We start from the raw sequence: 22410 nt of genomic DNA, 5'->3' as shown, positions 1-22410 counted from the left end.
CACTCCACACCTGTCCCCACACACTCCACACCTGTCCCCACACTCTGCACCTGTCCCCACACTCCACACCTGTCCACACACTCCACACCTTTCCCCACACTCCACACCTGTCCCCACACTCCACACCTGTCCCCACACTCCACACCTGTCCACACACTCCACACCTGTCCACACACACTCCACACCTGTCCCCACACACTCCACACCTGTCCCCACACACTCCACACCTGTCCCCACACTCCACACCTGTCCCCACACACTCCACACCTGTCCCCACACTCCACACCTGTCCACACACTCCACACCTGTCCACACACTCCACACCTGTCCCCACACACTCCACACCTGTCCCCACACTCCACACCTGTCCCCACACTCCACACCTGTCCCCACACTCCACACCTGTCCCCACACTCCACACCTGTCCCCACACACTCCACACCTGTCCCCACACACTCCACACCTGTCCCCACACACTCCACACCTGTCCCCACACACTCCACACCTGTCCCCACACACTCCACACCTGTCCCCACACTCCACACCTGTCCCCACACACTCCACACCTGTCCCCACACACTCCACACCTGTCCCCACACTCCACACCTGTCCCCACACACTCCACACCTGTCCCCACACACTCCACACCTGTCCCCACACACTCCACACCTGTCCCCACACACTCCACACCTGTCCCCACACTCCACACCTGTCCCCACACTCCACACCTGTCCCCACACACTCCACACCTGTCGCCACACTCCACACCTGTCCCCACACACTCCACACCTGTCCCCACACACTCCACACCTGTCCACACACACGCGCCTGTCCACACACTCCTCGCCTGTCCACACACTCCTCGCCTGTCCACACACTCCACACCTGTCCCCACACTCCACACCTGTCCCCACACACTCCACACCTGTCCCCACACACTCCACACCTGTCCCCACACACTCCACACCTGTCCCCACACACTCCACACCTGTCCCCACACTCCACACCTGTCCCCACACACTCCACACCTGTCGCCACACTCCACACCTGTCCCCACACACTCCACACCTGTCCCCACACACTCCACACCTGTCCACACACACTCGCCTGTCCACACACTCCTCGCCTGTCCACACACTCCACACCTGTCCCCACACTCCACACCTGTCCCCACACACTCCACACCTGTCCCCACACTCCACACCTGTCGCCACACTCCACACCTGTCCCCACACACTCCACACCTGTCCCCACACACTCCACACCTGTCCACACACACTCGCCTGTCCACACACACTCGCCTGTCCACACACACTCGCCTGTCCACACACTCCTCGCCTGTCCACACACACACGCGCCTGTCCACACACACTCGCCTGTCCACACACACTCGCCTGTCCACACACACTCGCCTGTCCACACACTCCACACCTGTCCCCACACTCCACACCTGTCCCCACACACTCCACACCTGTCCCCACACACTCCACACCTGTCCCCACACACTCCACACCTTTCCCCACACTCCACACCTGTCCCCACACACTCCACACCTGTCCCCACACACTCCACACCTGTCCCCACACTCCACACCTGTCCCCACACTCCACACCTGTCCCCACACTCCACACCTGTCCCCACACTCCACACCTTTCCCCACACTCCCCACCTGTCCCCACACTCCACACCTGTCCCCACACTCCACACCTTTCCCCACACACTCCACACCTGTCCCCACACACTCCACACCTGTCCCCACACACTCCAGACCTGTCCCCACACTCCACACCTGTCCCCACACTCCACACCTGTCCCCACACACTCCACACCTGTCCCCACACACTCCACACCTTTCCCCACACTCCACACCTTTCCCCACACTCCACACCTTTCCCCACACTCCACACCTGTCCCCACACTCCACACCTGTCCCCACACACTCCACACCTGTCCCCACACACTCCACACCTTTCCCCACACTCCACACCTTTCCCCACACTCCACACCTTTCCCCACACTCCACACCTGTCCCCACACTCCACACCTGTCCCCACACACTCCACACCTGTCCCCACACTCTGCACCTGTCCCCACACTCCACACCTGTCCACACACTCCACACCTTTCCCCACACTCCACACCTGTCCCCACACTCCACACCTGTCCCCACACTCCACACCTGTCCACACACTCCACACCTGTCCACACACACTCCACACCTGTCCCCACACACTCCACACCTGTCCCCACACACTCCACACCTGTCCCCACACTCCACACCTGTCCCCACACACTCCACACCTGTCCCCACACTCCACACCTGTCCACACACTCCACACCTGTCCACACACTCCACACCTGTCCCCACACACTCCACACCTGTCCCCACACTCCACACCTGTCCCCACACTCCACACCTGTCCCCACACTCCACACCTGTCCCCACACTCCACACATGTCCCCACACTCCACACCTGTCCCCACACACTCCACACCTGTCCCCACACACTCCACACCTGTCCCCACACACTCCACACCTGTCCCCACACACTCCACACCTGTCCCCACACACTCCACACCTGTCCCCACACTCCACACCTGTCCCCACACACTCCACACCTGTCCCCACACACTCCACACCTGTCCCCACACTCCACACCTGTCCCCACACACTCCACACCTGTCCCCACACACTCCACACCTGTCCCCACACACTCCACACCTGTCCCCACACACTCCACACCTGTCCCCACACTCCACACCTGTCCCCACACTCCACACCTGTCCCCACACACTCCACACCTGTCGCCACACTCCACACCTGTCCCCACACACTCCACACCTGTCCCCACACACTCCACACCTGTCCACACACACGCGCCTGTCCACACACTCCTCGCCTGTCCACACACTCCTCGCCTGTCCACACACTCCACACCTGTCCCCACACTCCACACCTGTCCCCACACACTCCACACCTGTCCCCACACACTCCACACCTGTCCCCACACACTCCACACCTGTCCCCACACACTCCACACCTGTCCCCACACTCCACACCTGTCCCCACACACTCCACACCTGTCGCCACACTCCACACCTGTCCCCACACACTCCACACCTGTCCCCACACACTCCACACCTGTCCACACACACTCGCCTGTCCACACACTCCTCGCCTGTCCACACACTCCACACCTGTCCCCACACTCCACACCTGTCCCCACACACTCCACACCTGTCCCCACACTCCACACCTGTCGCCACACTCCACACCTGTCCCCACACACTCCACACCTGTCCCCACACACTCCACACCTGTCCACACACACTCGCCTGTCCACACACACTCGCCTGTCCACACACACTCGCCTGTCCACACACTCCTCGCCTGTCCACACACACACGCGCCTGTCCACACACACTCGCCTGTCCACACACACTCGCCTGTCCACACACACTCGCCTGTCCACACACTCCACACCTGTCCCCACACTCCACACCTGTCCCCACACACTCCACACCTGTCCCCACACTCCACACCTGTCCCCACACTCCACACCTTTCCCCACACTCCACACCTGTCCCCACACTCCACACCTGTCCACACACTCCACACCTGTCCCCACACTCCACCCCTGTCCCCACACTCCACACCTGTCCCCACACTCCACACCTGTCCACACACTCCACACCTGTCCCCACACACTCCACACCTGTCCCCACACACTCCACACCTGTCCCCACACTCCACACCTTTCCCCACACTCCACACCTGTCCCCACACTCCACACCTGTCCACACACTCCACACCTTTCCCCACACTCCACACCTGTCCCCACACTCCACACCTGTCCCCACACTCCACACCTGTCCCCACACTCCACACCTGTCCCCACACTCCACACCTGTCCCCACACACTCCACACCTGTCCCCACACACTCCACACCTGTCCCCACACACTCCACACCTGTCCCCACACACTCCACACCTGTCCCCACACACTCCACACCTGTCCACACACACGCGCCTGTCCACACACACTCGCCTGTCCACACACTCCTCGCCTGTCCACACACTCCTCGCCTGTCCACACACACTCGCCTGTCCACACACACGCGCCTGTCCACACACACGCGCCTGTCCACACACACTCGCCTGTCCACACACACTCGCCTGTCCACACACTCCTCGCCTGTCCACACACTCCTCGCCTGTCCACACACACACGCCTGTCCACACACACACGCCTGTCCACACACACACGCCTGTCCACACACACTCGCCTGTCCACACACACTCGCCTGTCCACACACACACGCCTGTCCACACACTCCTCGCCTGTCCACACACACACGCCTGTCCACACACTCGCCATTTTATGATGGACAGAGGCACTTTTATGATGGACAGATGCACTTTTATGAAACAGAAACAGCCATTCACTGCCATTATAAAGCTTGGGAGATCCAGGATATTTTTTAATAAAACTCTGATTGTATTCGTCTGACAGAAGAACGTTATATACAGCTAGGATGACTTGAGGGCGAGTAAATCATGGGCTAATTTTCATTTTTGGGTGAACTATCCCAGCCCAGTTAGTCCAGCATAACGCATAAGCAAGTGTGTCATGTGCACAGGAATATTGACTAGAGCAGCATGTCCAGATGATTGTGTGTGTGTGTGTGTGTGTGTGTGTGTTTTTTGTTTCTCAGCTGTGGGTCGGGATGCCTGCATGGTATGTGGCCGCGTGTCGTGCCAATGTGAAGAGCGGAGCCATCATGTCTGCCCTGTCCGACACCGAGATCCAGCGCGAGATTGGCATCAGCAACCCTCTCCACCGCCTCAAACTACGCCTCGCGATCCAGGAGATCATGTCGCTCACGAGCCCGTCGGCGCCACCGACCTCCAGAACGGTAGGAAACAGCTGGCCTTCAGATGATCTGCTCAAACACTCAAACACACATCAGCTGTCCTCAGGGTTTGCAGATTAATGTCCATATTGGTGTTCCTCAGCATCACCACCGTAGATGCTGCCGGCATCAACACACGATACATGAACCGTCTCACATCAGCTTCACGCTTTTAGAAACTGAAGTAGGGTAATGTCGAGCTGCACGATTAATGAACACAAAACAGAAATCACGATTTCTGATTGTCAAATCTCAAACGCTACATTTAACTTTTTCCTTGCCAGTGTTTTCTAAAAAACATTGCTAGTCAGAATTTTAATTATATTCACAACTTTTCTACCAGAATATTTTGTTCAATTTATCAAAACTCTCTGCTTTTAAACAAACACACAAACATTTTATTCATCCAGTAATGCATTCTTTTTTATCAACACTTGAATGTGGGCAAGTCTCGTCGAAAACATTTTGATCAAAAATCAGGTTTTGTCCGGATGGGATCCAGAGTGATGATGAACACAGATGCAGTAGATCGAGTCAGATAAAAGCGCAGCACTGTGTTCACTTAGACCTTTGATTGACAGTTAATGCTGCGCAACATGAAGTGCATCTGCATTTGCTCTGAGTTTGAGATCCGAGATCCTCCAGTTTCAGGGGTCGAGAGGAGAGAGTTGGTGAACAGCAGAAGAGCTCAAGCTTTACGACAGCACACACACACACACACACACACACACACACACACACACAAACGCGTCTGTTTTCTCTCTCTCTCGCATGCCTCACACATTAACACCTGTTGGATGTTTGACCGCTTTCACTAATGTTCCTGCTGCTCAATAACACACTCTTCCTCTTTCACTCCATCTGTCCTCACTTGTTTCCCTCCCTCACTCACGGATCATGTAGTCTTCTGGGAATGTCTGGCTCACACACGAGGAGATGGAGAGTTTGGCCGCCACGCCGCTCACGGTCAGTCAGCTGGTGTGTGTGTATGTATGTGTGTGTGATGTTTTACCGTTTTTGCTCTTCTGCTACTGATCGCCTCCCCTCGCTCCACATGCTAACCTGCTAACACGCTAACCCCAGGAGGACGAGGAGGGCGGCTGGGCGCAGGTTTGAACCTCTTCCACACACACATCTCTGCCTCTCTTCTGATGGCTTAGTTTTATTGCACAACACTTGCATGTCTCATGATCTGTCAGGAACACGTTCATGTCACATTTCACTTCAGAATCAGACCAAAATGAATAAGAAAATCAAGCTTAGAGTTTGACATGACAGAGAATATGTGGAGGTTTGAGACGTGGACGTGCTCCCGACGGTTTGCTGAGATTCACTGCAGTTCTTCATGTTAAAGCCGTGTTTGCTGGTCTTGCTCTATGAAACGCTCATTCTGTTTCTGGATCTCACTGAGAACAGGATCTGATGATGGTTTAATGTTCGTAAAGTCATGAGATTATGATCAATCAACTCTGCTTCTGATGTATATCGTTATATTTTTAGTCAAGTCGGCTTTATTTCTATCGCACTTTATACAGTAAATATGGTCTAAAAGCAGCCTTACAAGAACATAACAATCAGTAATGCAAACTTGATCAAATATCAGCTTCACATTCAGCTGTAAAGCAGCTTTAAAAAGACAGCAGTGTCATTATTATTCAGATCAATTCAGTTCGTTTTCTTCTCATCTGATAGTGTCAAATCAATAATGTGACTGAATATTAAGTCTCTTTTAGGTAAGTAGTGTTAGATTTTGCTCACTGTGCTCTTGATCGGACTGAGTGTGTGTTTGCGCTCAGACTCTGGCCTACGGTGACATGAACCACGAGTGGATCGGGAACGACTGGCTGCCGAGCCTCGGTCTGCCTCAGTACCGCAGCTACTTCATGGAGTCGCTGGTGGACGCTCGTATGCTGGATCACCTGACCAAAAAAGACCTCCGCGGTCAGCTCAAAATGGTGGACAGCTTCCACAGGTCAGTCACGTCAGATAGCGCTCTCATGCATCTTACGTTTCCAGTCCGGGCTGTTGTACGCCATGAACCGAACCAGATGACATTTAATTCACCTGACGTCTTTAATGAGGGAATGAACTACTCGTGTCAACTGACTATTAAACTACTGATAATAAAACTAGGAGACATGAAGGTTATTTCCAGGGGTTTACCAGTATTTTGGTGCTGCTTTACAAAAAGTATCTTAACGGTAAAAAGACGTGAAGCTGTTTCAAGTATGAATGGTAATTGTGTTATTTTGTGAATGCATACATGCACTCACCTAAAGGATTTTTAGGAACACCTGTTCAATTTCTCATTAATGCAATTATCTAATCAACCAATCACATGGCAGTTGCTTCAATGCATTTAGGGGTGTGGTCCTGGTCAAGACAATCTCCTGAACTCCAAACTGAATGTCAGAATGGGAAAGAAAGGTGATTTAAGTAATTTTGAGCGTGGCATGGTTGTTTGTGCCAGACGGGCCGGTCTGAGAATTTCACAATCTGCTCAGTTACTGGGATCTTCACGCACAACCATTTCTAGGGTTTACAAAGAATGGTGTGAAAAGGGAAAAACATCCAGTATGCGGCAGTCCTGTGGGCGAGAATGCCTTGTTGATGCTACAGGTCAGAGGAGAATGGGCCGACTGAGTCAAGCTGATAGAAGAGCAACTTATAATAATGGATAATGCACCATGTCACAAAGCTCTAATCATTGCAAATTGGTTTCTTGAACATGACAATGAGTTCACTGTACTAAAATGGCCCCCACAGTCACCAGATCTCAACCCAATAGAGCATCTTTGGGATGTGGTGGAACGGGAGCTTCGTGCCCTGGATGTGCATCCCACAAATCTCCATCAACTGCAAGATGCTATCCTATCAATATGGGCCAACATTTCTAAAGAATGCTTTCAGCATCTTGTTGAATCAATGCCACATAGAATTAAGGCAGTTCTGAAGGCGAAAGGGGGTCAAACACAGTATTAGTATGGTGTTCCTAATAATCCTTTAGGTGTGTGTACATTCATACATACATGCATACAAGTATACCTACACATATAAGCATACATACATCCATATACATGCATGCATACATGCATGCATACATACATACATACATATACGCATATAAGCATCCATACATGCATACATACATAAAATACATGCATACATAAATACATACATGCATGCATTCAATCACACAAGCATGCATGCATGCATACATGCATAAATACATATACATGCATACATACATGCATACATAAATTAAATGGTATTTGCCTGCAGAACCCTGCCGGTGTTTTTTACGGCAAACACTGATTCCTCCTCACTTGTGTTGTGTTTGTGGTGCACTCTCTGTCTCTGTAGGAACAGTTTTCAGTGCGGTGTAATGTGTTTGAGACGACTGAACTATGACCGGAAAGACCTTGAGCGAAAGCGTGAGGAGTCACAGGTTGAAGTCAAAGGTGAGCGCTTGTTGGTTTTCTCCTTTTTTTTCTGGTAATGTGATGTGAGATGTGCTGGTGTGGTCGAACGAGTGTCCTCTAACGCTTGCGTGTGTGTGTGTGTGTGTGTGTGTGTGTGTGTGTGTGTGTGTGTGTGTGTGTGTGTGTGTGTGTGTGTGTGTGTGTGTGTGTGTGTGTGTGTGTGTGTGCGTGCGCGCAGATGTGCTGGTGTGGTCGAACGAGCGCGTGGTCAGCTGGGTTCAGGCCATCGGGTTGAAGGATTACGCCAGCAATCTTCTGGAGAGTGGTGTTCATGGAGCGCTCATCGCCCTGGACGAGTCCTTCGACCACAACGCCTTGGCTCTGCTTCTGCAGATCCCGACGCAGTGCACACAGGTCAGACACCGGTCACAGAGGTCAGACAGAGGTCACAGGTCAGACACCAGTCACAGAGGTCAGACACAGGTCACAGAGGTCAGACAAAGGTCACACTGGTCAGACACCGGTCTCAGAGGTCACACAAGTCAGACACCGGTCTCAGAGGTCAGACACCGGTCTCAGAGGTCAAACACAGGTCAGGGGTCAGACATCGGTCTCAGAGGTCAGACACCGGTCAGAGGTCAGACACAGGTCACAGAGATAAGGCACAGTTCAAAGGTCAGACACAGGTCACAGAGGTCAGACACGTCACAGAGGTCAGACACGTCACAGAGGTCAGACATAGGTCACAGAAGTCAGACACAGGTCACAGAGGTCAGACATAGGTCACAGAGGTCAGTCTCAGAGGTCAGACACAGGTCAGAGGTCAAACACAGGACAGAGGTCAGACACCGGTCACAGAGGTCAGACACAGGTCACAGAAGTCAGACACAGGTCACAGAGGTCAGACACAGGTCAGACACCGGTCACAGAAGTCAGTCAGAGGTCAGACACAGGTCACAGAGGTCAGACAGAGGTCACACTGGTCAGACACCGGTCTCAGAGGTCACACAAGTCAGACACCGGTCTCAGAGGTCAGACACCGGTCTCAGAGGTCAAACACAGGTCAGGGGTCAGACATCGGTCACAGAGGTCAGACAGGTCTCAGAGGTCAGACACCGGTCAGAGGTCAGACACAGGTCACAGAGATAAAGCACAGTTCAAAGGTCAGACACAGGTCACAGAGGTCAGACACAGGTCACAGAGGTCAGACACAGGTCACAGAGGTCAGACACAGGTCAGAGGTCAGACACAGGACAGAGGTCAGACACCGGTCACAGAAGTCAGACACAGGTCACAGAGGTCAGACATAGGTCACAGGTCAGACACCGGTCACAGAGGTCAGACACAGGACAGAGGTCAGACACCGGTCACAGAAGTCAGACACAGGTCACAGAGGTCAGACACAGGTCACAGGTCAGACACCGGTCACAGAAGTCAGTCAGAGGTCAGACACAGGTCAGAGGTCAAACAGAGGACAGAGGTCAGACACCGGTCACAGAGCTCAGACACGCACCGTTCCTTCTGCGTTTAGAGTCGGACACGATAACCTGCAGTTCACTTAATAGATTTTGTCTTCTACTTATGCTTAAAGGGTAACTAAACTCCTGGTCAGAGCCTGACTCCACCCACTGGCAATATTTGAAAAATGCTGGAAAAGTCCAGCGGAGGGGGGCGTGCACCTGAGACGCATCTCTCTGTATGGAACCTGCCTACGTCACCTGCAACCGCTACGTCACAAACAGGGTTTCCGTTGTCCAGTAATTACCGAAAATTGGCCGGGGAAAAAATGAAATGTCCGACAAAATTAAATCTCTCCGGTCAAATTGTCAGATTAAAATTGCCTAATAATCCCGCCCCCCTAACACAATCTGAATTTGAGATTAAGCCTAAAATGTATAAAGCAAAAATACACCGACCTCTTGCTATGTTATAAAGGAACAGGCTCTACCGTTTGAATGTTATTAAACAACATCGCATGCTGCATTTCAAATAAAGCGCACGGCTAAAACGGCTGTAATATAGACCTAAACAACGAACGATTGAGTGAGACGTTTCAAATATGGCCAGGCCCCTGCAGACTAGCCTTAAAAGCTTTATTCAGAGGCCAGATGCGATGGACGATGGTGGATCAGGAACGCCTGAAGCCTCGGATGTCCATAGCCAGAGCTCCACCACCACCTGACGCTCATGTTTTTTTCCGTCTATTTGAAAGTTAGGCTAGTGGCGGCTTGTCAGTAGAGGGCGCTGGGCGCCGCCGTCCCTGGGGAATCAGAATTTGAAACATGTTATTTTATCCAATCTGATTGGTTCTCGTCACCTGTCTTTCAACTTTACGCTCTTGGGCCACTACTGCGAGTGCGCAGGCGACTTCGACAAAACCTTGCTAGGCTGATCACTTCCGTAGAGATAATGGCAGCAGTTAATCCAAATTTAACCCGTCATTGATTTACAAAAAAAAGCTTTCACAAGGCCGATTTACAAATCCAGCAGCAGCCAGTGCCAGAGGACGAGCTTCACCCGCGCTTGTCATAAGAAACGTGTCGGCACTGAAGTTTTGTGGACAATAACGGGGGTAAGAGACCTCAAACAGCTATCTGAAAGTTATTTGTATTTATTTTCGTCCCGCCCCCCCAAAAAATAATTATCACCAGCCGCCACTGCTGTTACATTCTATACGACCTGATTATGTCATTTTTTTAAAGGGTTAGTTCACCCAAAAATGAAAATTATGTCATTAATGACTCACCCTCATGTCGTTCCAAGCCCGTAAGACCTCCGTTCATCTTCGGGACACAGTATAAGATATTTTAGATTCAGTCCGAGAGCTTTTTGTCCCTCCATTGAAAATGTATGAACGGTGTACTGTCCTTGTCCAGAAAGGCAATAAAGACATAATCAAAGTAGTCCACGTGACATCAGTGGGTTAGTTAGAATTTTTTGAAGCATCGAAAATACATTTTGGTCCAAAAATAACAAAAACGATTACTTTATTCAGCATTGTATTCTCTTCCGGTTCTGTTGTCAATCCGCGTTCACGAGTCCGCAGTGACGCTGATGACGTAAGACACTGCTGACGTGTATCTGGTGCATCTGTGTATTCGGGTTCAAATAAATATGTCTGGTTAAAAATGCAAGTCTTCCCCTGTGTCGAAATCCTTAGACATGTTTGTGAAGATTGTTTTGTTTCCAGCGTGCGTCTCCCTCAGACTGTAAACGAAGCTCGGGCGCACCAGACACACGTCAGCTCGTCTTACGTCAGCGGACTCATGAAAGCGGATTGACAACAGAACCGGAAGAGAATACAATGCTGAATAAAGTCGTCGTTTTTGTTATTTTTGGAACAAAATGTATTTTCGATGCTTCAAAAAATTCTAACTAACCCACTGAGGTCACATGGACTACTTTGATGATGTCTTTATTGCCTTTCTGGACAAGGACAGTATACCGTTCATACATTTTCAATGGAGGGACAAAAAGCTCTCGGACTGAATCAAAAATATCTTAAACTGTGTCCCGAAGATGAACGGAGGTCTTACGGGCTTGGAGCGACATGAGGGTGAGTCATTAATGACGTAATTTTCATTTTTGGGTGAACTAACCCTTTAAGTTACATAGCCTGCCTCCAGTTTTCCTCAACTTGACTAATTAAGAGGCGATATTTGACAGGCATATCATCAAAATGTCCGTAAAACGAAACCTCTGCCGGTCACTTTGACCGGCACCATTTTTTGTACCGGAAACTCTGGTCACGAACCACCGCAAACATCCAATAGAAAAATTCAACTGCAGTCGCCACCGTTCAACCTGAAGAGGGCAGCACACAGACGTTTTTACACCATATATTGTAGAATTAAAACACTTTAAACCCAAATGTCAAAAAATTTACTGGAATCAATGAACAGCATTTATGAAGCTCCATTCTTACAGATCATTAACTAAAAAAGGTTGTTTTAGTGTTTAGTTACCCTTTAAACAAATCAAGTGCAAAGTTGAAATATGTATATATAGTACATGATACAAACATTGTACCGGATTTGTACAAGGTGCTTAAAGTGCTTGAATTACTAGAATTTGACTTTTTGAAATTTAAGTCATGGAAAACCCTTGAAAAATCCATATTTATGAAAAGGTACTTAAAGTGGTTGAATTATTGAAATAAAATGAGTGTGTATTTTTATCGATAAAACAATCTTTTCACACAAAATAAACGCTGCAGCCCGCCTAATATAGATATAGAGCCATTTTGCATGGCTATGAGCGATATTGCTCTCATAAATATCCAGGTATATGATACAGCTTTTACTCTTTTAATGGGGATATTATTGGAAGGAAAAAAATATTTTGAATATGCTTGTCATAGTATCCGTTCAATGGTGAAAGTTTCTAAGGTCATTGCATGTACGGCATTTTATTTGTACTATTTTGTTTTATTAGTTTATTTTTGTTTTATCTATTTACCTTTTTTAGAATTTGGAAGATAATAAATATATTGTTTGAAAAGTGAAATCTCTCATTGTAGTCCTTGAAAACCAAAAAAGTAGTGCTTGAAAAATCTTTGAAAGTCCTGGAATTTCATTTTACAGTATCTGTACGAACCCTGATAGGTAGTATTTGGCAATTGTTAGTTTTATTTCATTTCTAATCAGATTTCAGAATTCTTTTTCCATATTTGGTCCAATCCGATAGCCGAAATCCCATCAGATTTCATTTGAACAGCTGTGTTTGAATCAGTCAGATTTCAGTGATCATTGAACTCATTTGACTGTTCTTTGCAAATAGAAATAGAATCTTTGACTGGTTGCGTTGGATATATTGTGCGCTGACTGTGCCGTGTCCCGCAGGCGCGAGCGCTACTGGAGCACGAGTACGGTCACCTGATCGGCGCTGGCACCGAGCGCAGACTGGACGAGGTGAGTCTGGTTCTTCAGTCTAACACTATCAGATCTGAGCGCTTCACATCACAGCTGTTCCTCCGCAGGACGACGACAAGAACTTCCGACGCGCGCCGTCCTGGAGGAAGAAGTTTCGGCCCAAAGACGTGCGCGGGATGAGCGTGAGCGCCTCGGACACGCTGCCGGCTAGCTTCCGGGTGAGCGCCGGCGACTCCGCTCTGATGGCCAAGAAACCGCAGCTGGACGGTACGTGAGCGAGCGTTACACGTGTGCAGTGTTGAGGGAACTCATTACAAGTAATCGAGTTACATAATCAGATTACTTTTTCAAGTAGCTAGTAAAGTAATGCATTACTTTTCAAATTTACAACTAAATATGTAAGTTACTTTTTCACATTGATTGCCTGACCGCTCTCCTGCCCCCACGTTGAGAGAAATAAAGTGAGGAGTTGTATTCGCTGTGTGAACATGATGGTTAATGTAGTTCTAGACTAAATGTGAACATGCATTTACTCATCTCACTTGCACGAAAAAATTGAATACCACCATTAATATGCAATCTCTTATGCGAAACTTTTATAATTAACTATATTTAATTACACAAATATACTTTGTTTTTAATCTCACTTTATTAAAGAATGTATTTGCTGCTGACCTTCAATGATCTAATTCAACCATATTAAGCAAAAATTACTTTAGATTAGATATAGAAATAAGCGTGTTGATCTCCCTTCTCCTGTATCCTATTGTTTTTTAATCCAGAATGACTGAAAGGTTTGTTTGAGTGGCGCCCTCTACTGTACAGGAGTAAATATGCATTTCCTTAAGCCTGAGGATTATTCACTTCACTTTTGGTGTGAAAGGGCCTTAACATTTGCCCGAAAATATATATATTTTTTATTATTAAAAAACAAACAAGCAAGCCCAGCACATGTGTGAAAAAGTAACAGAACGCATTACTTTTTAAAAAAAGTAACGAACACAATTACTTTTTCTGGGAGTAACGCAATATTGTAATGCATTGCAACACTGCACGTGTGTGTAGCTTATGTCAGCGCTTATGTGCGTTTAACATGCTGGCGTGTGTGTGTGACTACTGCGTATGTGTGACGCTGCAGGTGTGAGTGGAGTTCAGCGTCTGGACTCGGCCGCAGTCAGAACATACTCCTGCTGATCTAACCAGGTGAGCCTTCATTACTCACATGATCTGAGCATGATGACAATATACTCACGGCCCATATACTCATCTTTCTCATTAGTGAACGTCCCGCCGCAGCCCACACTGCTGAGAGCGGCCTTTAGATTAATAATTTATGTCGGAATGTCGTTCCAAACCAGTAAGACCTTCGTTCTTCTTCGGAACACAAATGAAGAGACTTTGAATGAAATGAAATCCAAGAGGTTTCTGAACCAGCCATAGGCAGCAACGTCATTGAACTTTCAAGAGTAATGAAATATATGATAAATAAATGAGTAAAATGAAATCCAAGAGGTAGATGTACATTATCCTTTTACTTATAGATGAGCAAAATCCCTGATATCGTTGAAACAGTCCATGAGCCGGTGTTCTGGAACCCGGAAGCGCTGGACGGTTTAGCAGATTTGCAGACTGACATGGTTCAGAAACCTCTCGGATTTCATCAGTTATTGGTTTTCGGATCTCATCCCTAGTAACGGGAACTCTTTTTATTATTATTTAAAGCCTGCATACATTTTAGCCCTTATTGGTCTTGTTGGTGCTCATTTGAATAAAATTCACTGATGAATGTTGTTTTTGTGGCCCGGAAACCTCCAGCTGCTTTGTGAACGGGCAGAACTCTGTTCAGCATCCGCACACACTCTTTACACTCATTACAGCTGCATATCACTACAGAGGGACTGTAGTGATATGCAACATACCGCTGAGCAATGTTTGCAAAAGGACGTGGGGTTCCGTAGGACTAGGTGATGCCCAGGAATCCTAGCGGTCTGCCTTGAGCCGTGGTGGCGCACGCGCACGAACACCGCGGCTTCTTCAGTGGGGCCGTCGCCCCTCGGTTTTGGCGGGGTAACTGCAACTTCGGTGTCCGAGAGGGCTTCCCCAGTACTAAAAATAAAAAGCGATTCAGCAAGCGAAGGTGGAGGAAGAGGTTTTTCAGACGTTGATTCCGTTAATAAAAAAAGCAGGGTTTTGCCCCCTATCTTAGATTTACAGCAGATGAACAAACACATTGCAGTGCTTGCAGTGTGCTTGCAGTGTGTCCCCGGTTATGCCCTCTGCATCCTCGGGTATGGCTTACATCGGTGGATTTGCTGATGTATATTGCCACAATCCACCCGAAGCACAGAAAATGTTCTGAGGTCTCCGTCGAGGGGATTTGCCTACAAGTTTTAGGTCCCTATAGCGCCGTGCATATCTGCAAGATGTGCAGAAGCAGTGTTGGCCCTGCTGTGCCAGCAGAGCATCAGATTGTTCACCTCTTTAAATGAACTGCTCCTGGCTGAAGACATGGCTATTATTTCTCGGTCTGTTAAATCTCGGTCTAGAGAGATTTTAGGCTGGGGAGGCAAGCACGTTTTCTTCTTACAGTATTAAGACTGCTGGGGCTCATGGCCTTGATAGCAGTAGTACAGTAAGAGGAGAGTGGTGATGCCAGTGCTGTAAGAGCGACCTAAAGTAGTTCCCCTGATAATTAAACACTTGGCCCAACAGGGCAAACGTGTTATTCAGAATGAAAGATATACGACAGTCATATAGAAGCAGGCAAGGGGGTTCTCCCTCACTCCCTCACTTTCCCAGCTGAAAGTGGCACGGATGCTCTTGACACGGGCAGACCGGCGGCTCCCCTGGAGTGACGTGTGCACACTTGAATAGTGACGCAGATCTGGGATCGGTTTTGGCAGTGCCGATGCGGATCTTTTTAAGTTTGCAGAAAACACGGGCCTTGATTATGGACAGGAGTGCCCCGCTGAGGGAGAATGCCCTGTCGCATGTATAGCCAAGGATTTTGTTGTACGCAGAAGGGTCTGTCACTGGCTTTGGTGGCTTCTTGCTGGCCAGCAAAGACATGGTACACAAGCATCATTCGTTGGTGTTAAGGACACTGTGGTGTCTTTCCCTATGCAGGGACCCAGACTCTGCACCCTCGGCCAGCACTGTGGTCTCTATGGGTCGACCTGTTGATTGAAGCTACAAAACAGAGTGCTTGCATTTTAAAGTGAATTGTGTTGTGTTGAAGTAGCGAGTATTTTAAGCTTGGTGCAGACAAAGATCTGTATCGCCGTATCAGTGCCCGATTGAGGGGATACTTATTCCTTCTCTGAAGCAAAGTCACTCCCACTCCACGCTGGAACTTTATTAGACGACCGTTGTGGCTTGTCATGAGCACATTACCGGTGCTTCAGTTCCTTAAGGACCCAGGTATACTAAGTTTTCATCGCTCTGATTCGCTTACAGTTGAGAGCGTGTGCCTTTCAAAGTATACTATTTTGGCTGGGTTGAAGGACGTTTTCTGTGCATGTGCACTATCTAGTGTATTTGGTTCTCTTTCGAGAGGTTCTCTTGTATTGCGTAAGTTTAGCTTACGCTACGGGGAAAGATTCATCTTCTCGAGATATTGAAGCCAAAAAATTATCCTTAATTTTGTATTCATTGTCAAAGCAGTGCAGCAGCTAGCAGACCTAGAGCAGGCCATCTCGCGTGCTCATTGGCTGCCCTGCGGGCAACTGCTGCAGCCTACCAGTGAGCCCGGCGTGACGTCAGGCCCAATGAAGGGCGCCCGCGCCTTCATAGCGTCACAGCCCGCCAGAATGGGCGTGGCTTAGCGTATAAAAGTAGGGGCTGTAGGCTGACTTCCCTGATTTTTCGTCTCTTCAGCGAGCTCTTCGCATCGCTGGATCTGAGAGAGGCACCGCCATCGTCGAACAAGCGAAACAGCCAGCTTAGGACAGCGCTGAGGAAGCCACCTTCAGCCATCCATGCGAGCTACGCTATTCGGCGACATATCCTTTTATCTCTGTATTCTGTGTTCTACACTTCCTAAAAGAGAAGCGAGACGTCTTTTTGGAGAACACGTGTTCTATGGCTCGTGCAGAGCCGCTCAGAGTTGGAGACCGCCCATCTGCGCTCTCTGCCTGGGCCAGGAACACGCAGCCTCGCCCTCTCGATGGAGGATGCGAGCACAGCGCCGCGCGGCTAGCTCTCTTTACGTTACAAGAGAGTTTCCCCGCCCTCGCGCCCCCGTTCTCGCGGCGACCCAGAGAAATCTCAAGTGAGTATAATGTATGGTTATCCGCCTCACGCCGTTGGTGTCTTGAGTGTAGAAAAGGTGCCCACATCTCGGTGTTCACCCTTACACACAAACACGATACCCCCCGTGTCTGTCGCAGAGCCCACCCTCATAAAGCTCGCAAATGCCGCTCAAATGCTAGATATAGGAAATGTGCCCACAACTCTGTGCTCACGCCTATTTTCTGCCCGCTCTGTCACACGGCCAGAAAAGCCTCATACATGTCAGGTTAAGAATGTAAGTTATGTGCCCGCTCACGAGCGCTCACGGTTACTAACAGACACATCGCCTACGAAAAGACGCGCATGTCCCTCCGCGGTCGGACCGCCGTCAAAGTTTATTTCCCTTTCAGTCCCCTTCAAACAGGCTACTGCAGTGGTTCATTTAGCAGCCAACGAGCCGGTTTGTTCACCCTCTCGCCTGCACACAAACGCCGTTTTCACAGCGACCCAGAGAAATCTGGGTATAAAAAGAGTATAATGTCTGGTCCGGCTCACGCCGTTGGTGTTTTAAGTGTAGTGAAAGTGCCCACACCCCAGTGTTCACCCCTACACACAAGCACTTCGAATCTCGTGTCACTTACAGAGCACACTCTCATAAAGTGCAGAAAAAAGCCGCTCGAGTGTTGAATGTAAGAAATGTGTCCACAGGTCTGTCACTATCTGCTCGCTCTGTTACACAATCAAAAAAGCAGGTTATGAATGTAAGTCTCGTGCCCGCCAGAGAGCGTTCACGCTTGCTAACACAAACCTCCCGCTATATGCTTTCCCTCCAGTTTCGCTGTTACCACAGGTGATCAAGAGAATCAGGGAAACGTGCCACTCGGTGCTCCTCATAGCCCCGCGTTGGGAGAATCAGATTTCGTTCCCGGAACTAGCACGGCTGTCACTTACAGCTCCGTGGCCGAATCCGGTGAGGGCAGATCTCCTCTCTCAGGGTCGCGGCGCGATCTGGCATCCCCATCCAGAGCGCTGGTCTCTGCACGCATGGTTGATCAACGGTTACTCGTTGCCCTGCCAGAAGGAGTGATGAACACGATCACGCAGTCTAGAGCTCCTTCCACGAGAAGGCTCTACGCATCTAAATGGTCGGTGTTCTCCGGATGGTGCACCGACAGAGGTCTGGACCCACGGACATGCGGGGTGGGGCATCTGCTCACCTTCCTACAAGAGCTGTTGGATAAGGGGAGGTCCCCATCAACGCTAAAAGTATACGTGGCGGCCGTGGCAGCGTTCGCAGAATCGACGCACGGCCAGTCACTGGGAAGACATGAGTTGGTCATCCGCTTCCTTAGAGGAGCTAGAAGGATGAACCCGCCGCGCCCCCCGTCGGTTCCTATGTGGGATCTTTCATTGCTCCTCGAGGCCCTGAAAGCCTTTCCATTTGAACCACTAGACTCCGTGGGGTTGAAATATCTATCACTGGAAACCGCCTTTCTGACTGCACTGTCGTCAGTAAAACGTGTGGGGACCTGCATGCGCTGTCTGTCAGCGCGTCGTGTCTTGAGTTCGGGCCGAATGACTCTAAAGTCATCCTCAGACCTAGACATGGCTATGTTCCTAAAGTGATGGGCACTCCATTCTGAGCGCAAATTATTTGCAAGTAGTGATGTGAATCTCCTCTGCCCTGTCAGGGCGCTGAGATTTTACATTACACGCTCCACCTCCTTCAGGCGTTCAGAACAGCTTTTTGTTTCGTTTGGTGGGCACACCAAGGGTCTCGCCTCCTCGAAACAGAGCCTGTCCAGATGGATAGTGGACGCTATAGCAGCTGCTTACACGTCAAAAGGTCTGCAATGCCCTCTGGGCATCAGGGCTCATTCCACGAGAGGCGTGGCCTCGCCGTGGGCGTGGTCCAGTGGGATTTCTATCCATGACATATGTGTAGCGGCGGGCTGGAACTCTCCTTCTACCTTTGTCAGGTTTTATAACCTAGAAGTTCCTGCCTTGCAGGCTAAACTTTTGTCAGTTTGAAGGAGAGGTGTATTCTGCCCAGATCTTCCTGCTCAGATCACTCTCACGTGACGCAGCTCTCCTGGTTGAGCTGCACTAGTAGGGTATGTGCCATGTGCCTATACAGACCGGCGCGCTGCTCTGTAATCCCTATGTGTGCTTATGTACCGCGTGGCTGGCCACCTTATTTTTTCAACTTATGGGGTTCCCCTAAAAGTTAGGGGTCTCATGGTGGATGCTTGGCGCGCACGGCGTTGACAAAGTGTTCCCGTAGCGTAAGCTATACTTATGCAATATGAGAGAAACTCTCGTAAGAGAACGATACTCGGTTACTAACGTAACCTCGGTTCTCTCTAGATAGGGAACGAGTATTGCTTAACCGGCCGTGCTCGCGCCACGAGCGACTTCGCTTCAGTTGACGAAAAATCAGGGAAGTCAGCCTACAGCCCCTACTTTTATACGCTAAGCCACGCCCATTCTGGCGGGCTGTGACGCTATGAAGGCGCGGGCGCCCTTCATTGGCCGTGACGTCACGCCGGGCTCACTGGTAGGCTGCAGCAGTTGCCCGCAGGGCAGCCAATGAGCACGCGAGATGGCCTGCTCTAAGTCCGCTAGCTGCTGCACTGCGTTGACAATGAATACAAAATTAAGGAGATTTTTTGGCTTCAGTATCTCGAGAAGATGAATCTTTCCCGTAGCGTAAGCTAAACTTACGCAATACTCGTTCCCTCTCTAGAGAGAACCGAGGTTACGTTAGTAACCGAGTATCGTTTTCGAATGCTCTTTCTCCTATTTTACTGGGGCTCCCGCCGTATCATGTAAGGGGATGCTGCATACCGGGGTTGGTAGGGGAGACACCCCTGACATGATTGTGAAGCGCTTCGGGACATGCGCAGACTCTCCTGATGTCTCACACACGGTTTGGAGCGCGAGTCTTTCAGGGATTTCTCCTTTAGCTATAAGGACAGAAAGACGTGTTCTGCGCGTGCACTTTCTTGGGAACTTTGTTTCCATATTCCGCTACATCTTGTGCACAGATGTGACGATGATGACGATGATGACGATGATGATGTTGATGATGATGATGTTGATGATGTTGTTGATGATGATGATGATGATGATGATGATGATGATGATGATGTTGATGATGATGACGATGATGATGACGATGATGATGATGATGATGATGTTGATGATGATGACGATGATGTTGATGTTGATGATGATGTTGATGATGTTGATGATGATGATGATGTTGATGATGATGAAGTTGATGATGTTGTTGATGATGATGATGATGATGATGATGATGAAGTTGATGATGTTGTTGATGATGATGTTGATGTTGATGATGATGATGTTGATGATGATGATGATGATGTTGATGATGATGACGATGATGTTGATGTTGATGATGATGTTGATGATGATGAAGTTGATGATGATGATGATGTTGATGATGTTGATGATGTTGATGAAGTTGATGATGATGATGATGATGATGATGTTGATGATGTTGATGAAGTTGATGATGATGATGATGTCGTTGCTCCCTCAGGTGACGCAGCTGAAGAGCACGATCCCCGTCATGCTGGAGTTCCACATCATTCCTTTGGGATTTTCCCGGTTCCAGACCCATAATCCTATCCCGCGGGTTTATACTTCTATTTATTCCTCCAGTCTCTCTAACTCAGTGTTTCATATCAGCTTCTGCTTGATTTTATCTCGTCAGCTTTTAATTCACGCGTCCTAATCCAGTTCAACTCTTCTAGATGTAATTTATATATCACGAGTCCAGAGTATGTACATTTATGTTTGTAGGCATAATCTCATTTTTATCATTCTATATGAGTATTTTTATCGTATCGGCTACTTATTGATTTTGTTTTTAATCTTCCAGCTAAAAGTACTTTGTGTGTTTGATCTAAACTCTTAATCTTCTTTTGTCTCCCTGTTGATTCTGAGAAAGTGCCCCGTGTCAATGGCATTGTGTGAATATCGGGGTCGGTTCGTGTTTTATATCCTGTGATACCAAAATCAGACCCTTGGATAAGCCATACTTTGTAATAATTATGAGGGCTATTTTGAAAACATCTTTCTACAGATGAGATATTGATGCCAGGACTCTCTAGGATCTTTTTGGCTGAAAGTCACTGTTTATCCATTCCCTTTGTGCTTCATTACGTGTGTGTGTACGATTGAGTGTGTGTGTGTTTCTCTGACGGACCAATCCTCCAGTGGCCTCTCTCTCTCTCTCTCTCTCTCTCTCTCTCTCTCTCCTCAAACCCTGTGATTCTCACCACTGTAATCAAGCCTTACATTTGTAGCCACTCCTTCTGTTTTCAACTACCCTTTTTGATATCGTATGTATCAGCCTTAATGTAGGAATTGTCATTTTTGGATGATATCAAAGGCACAGGCTGGAATCATATCCCAGTCTTCTTGATTTTGTAATTTTACGTTCTTAGTCACTTGTGTACAATTAAAGTCATGTTACTATCTTTTTATTGTCCTTTATTTAAATAAATCTTCTGGTCCTGTAATAGAAATAATGTACAGTCTAAGTACTTATGAACTATTTTTATCACAGTATTATTTATTTCATTTCAATAAAATACTGAAACTTATTTTCCACTGCCAATAAAAATAAGTCTTTATGAACAGATGATTTTTCCTGAATCTTTTCTTATTTGTTCTCCGAAGTCTTGTTTTATCCATTTCTGCCCACTGGTTCATTCAATGCACAAGGTGATAAACTACCATTCTATACATGCAGGATAAGAAAGCATCCGCTAAATGAATAATAGTAACATTTAGTTTACAGTAGTAGTATATGTTATACTGAATCTCTGCTAAACGACACTGGATCTGTCCTCAGCGCTTCTGTCCGCTTTCAGTTAGCTAGCGTTTCAAACGCCAGTAGTTAATTAACCAAAAAATAGTCCTAATGGGATCGAGAGAAG

At 48.6% G+C, this 22410-nt stretch overlaps 1 protein-coding gene across 21 annotated transcripts in view; it reads left to right on the top strand.

Moving 5' to 3' along the window:
- The window catches only part of ppfia1 (PTPRF interacting protein alpha 1), a 125330-nt gene extending 103220 nt beyond the window's left edge, over positions 1-22110 (top strand). For 7 of the 21 annotated variants that reach the window (XM_077232491.1, XM_077232487.1, XM_077232490.1 and 4 more), the window contains 9 exons: positions 4717-4917; positions 5818-5880; positions 5998-6024; positions 6711-6886; positions 8278-8375; positions 8575-8750; positions 13178-13246; positions 13315-13474; positions 21006-22110. In XM_077232491.1, the coding sequence (XP_077088606.1) occupies positions 4717-4917; positions 5818-5880; positions 5998-6024; positions 6711-6886; positions 8278-8375; positions 8575-8750; positions 13178-13246; positions 13315-13474; positions 21006-21088 (1053 nt within the window). In that variant the 3' untranslated portion in view covers positions 21089-22110. Of the gene's footprint in view, positions 1-4716; positions 4918-5817; positions 5881-5997; positions 6025-6710; positions 6887-8277; positions 8376-8574; positions 8751-13177; positions 13247-13314; positions 13475-14345; positions 14411-21005 lie in introns of all 21 variants that reach the window. The other 14 variants (XM_077232493.1, XM_077232492.1, XM_077232488.1 and 11 more) reach the window with 3 other exon arrangements.
- Positions 22111-22410: the final 300 nt, after the last annotated feature.

This window comes from Siphateles boraxobius, unplaced genomic scaffold (assembly GCF_051911475.1).
Source record: "Siphateles boraxobius isolate OS27281-9 unplaced genomic scaffold, OSU_SipBor_1 172, whole genome shotgun sequence".
NCBI lineage: Eukaryota > Metazoa > Chordata > Actinopteri > Cypriniformes > Leuciscidae > Siphateles > Siphateles boraxobius.
The sequence above is the reverse complement of the archived record's forward strand: the minus strand, read 5'-3'. Positions and strand labels throughout refer to the sequence as shown.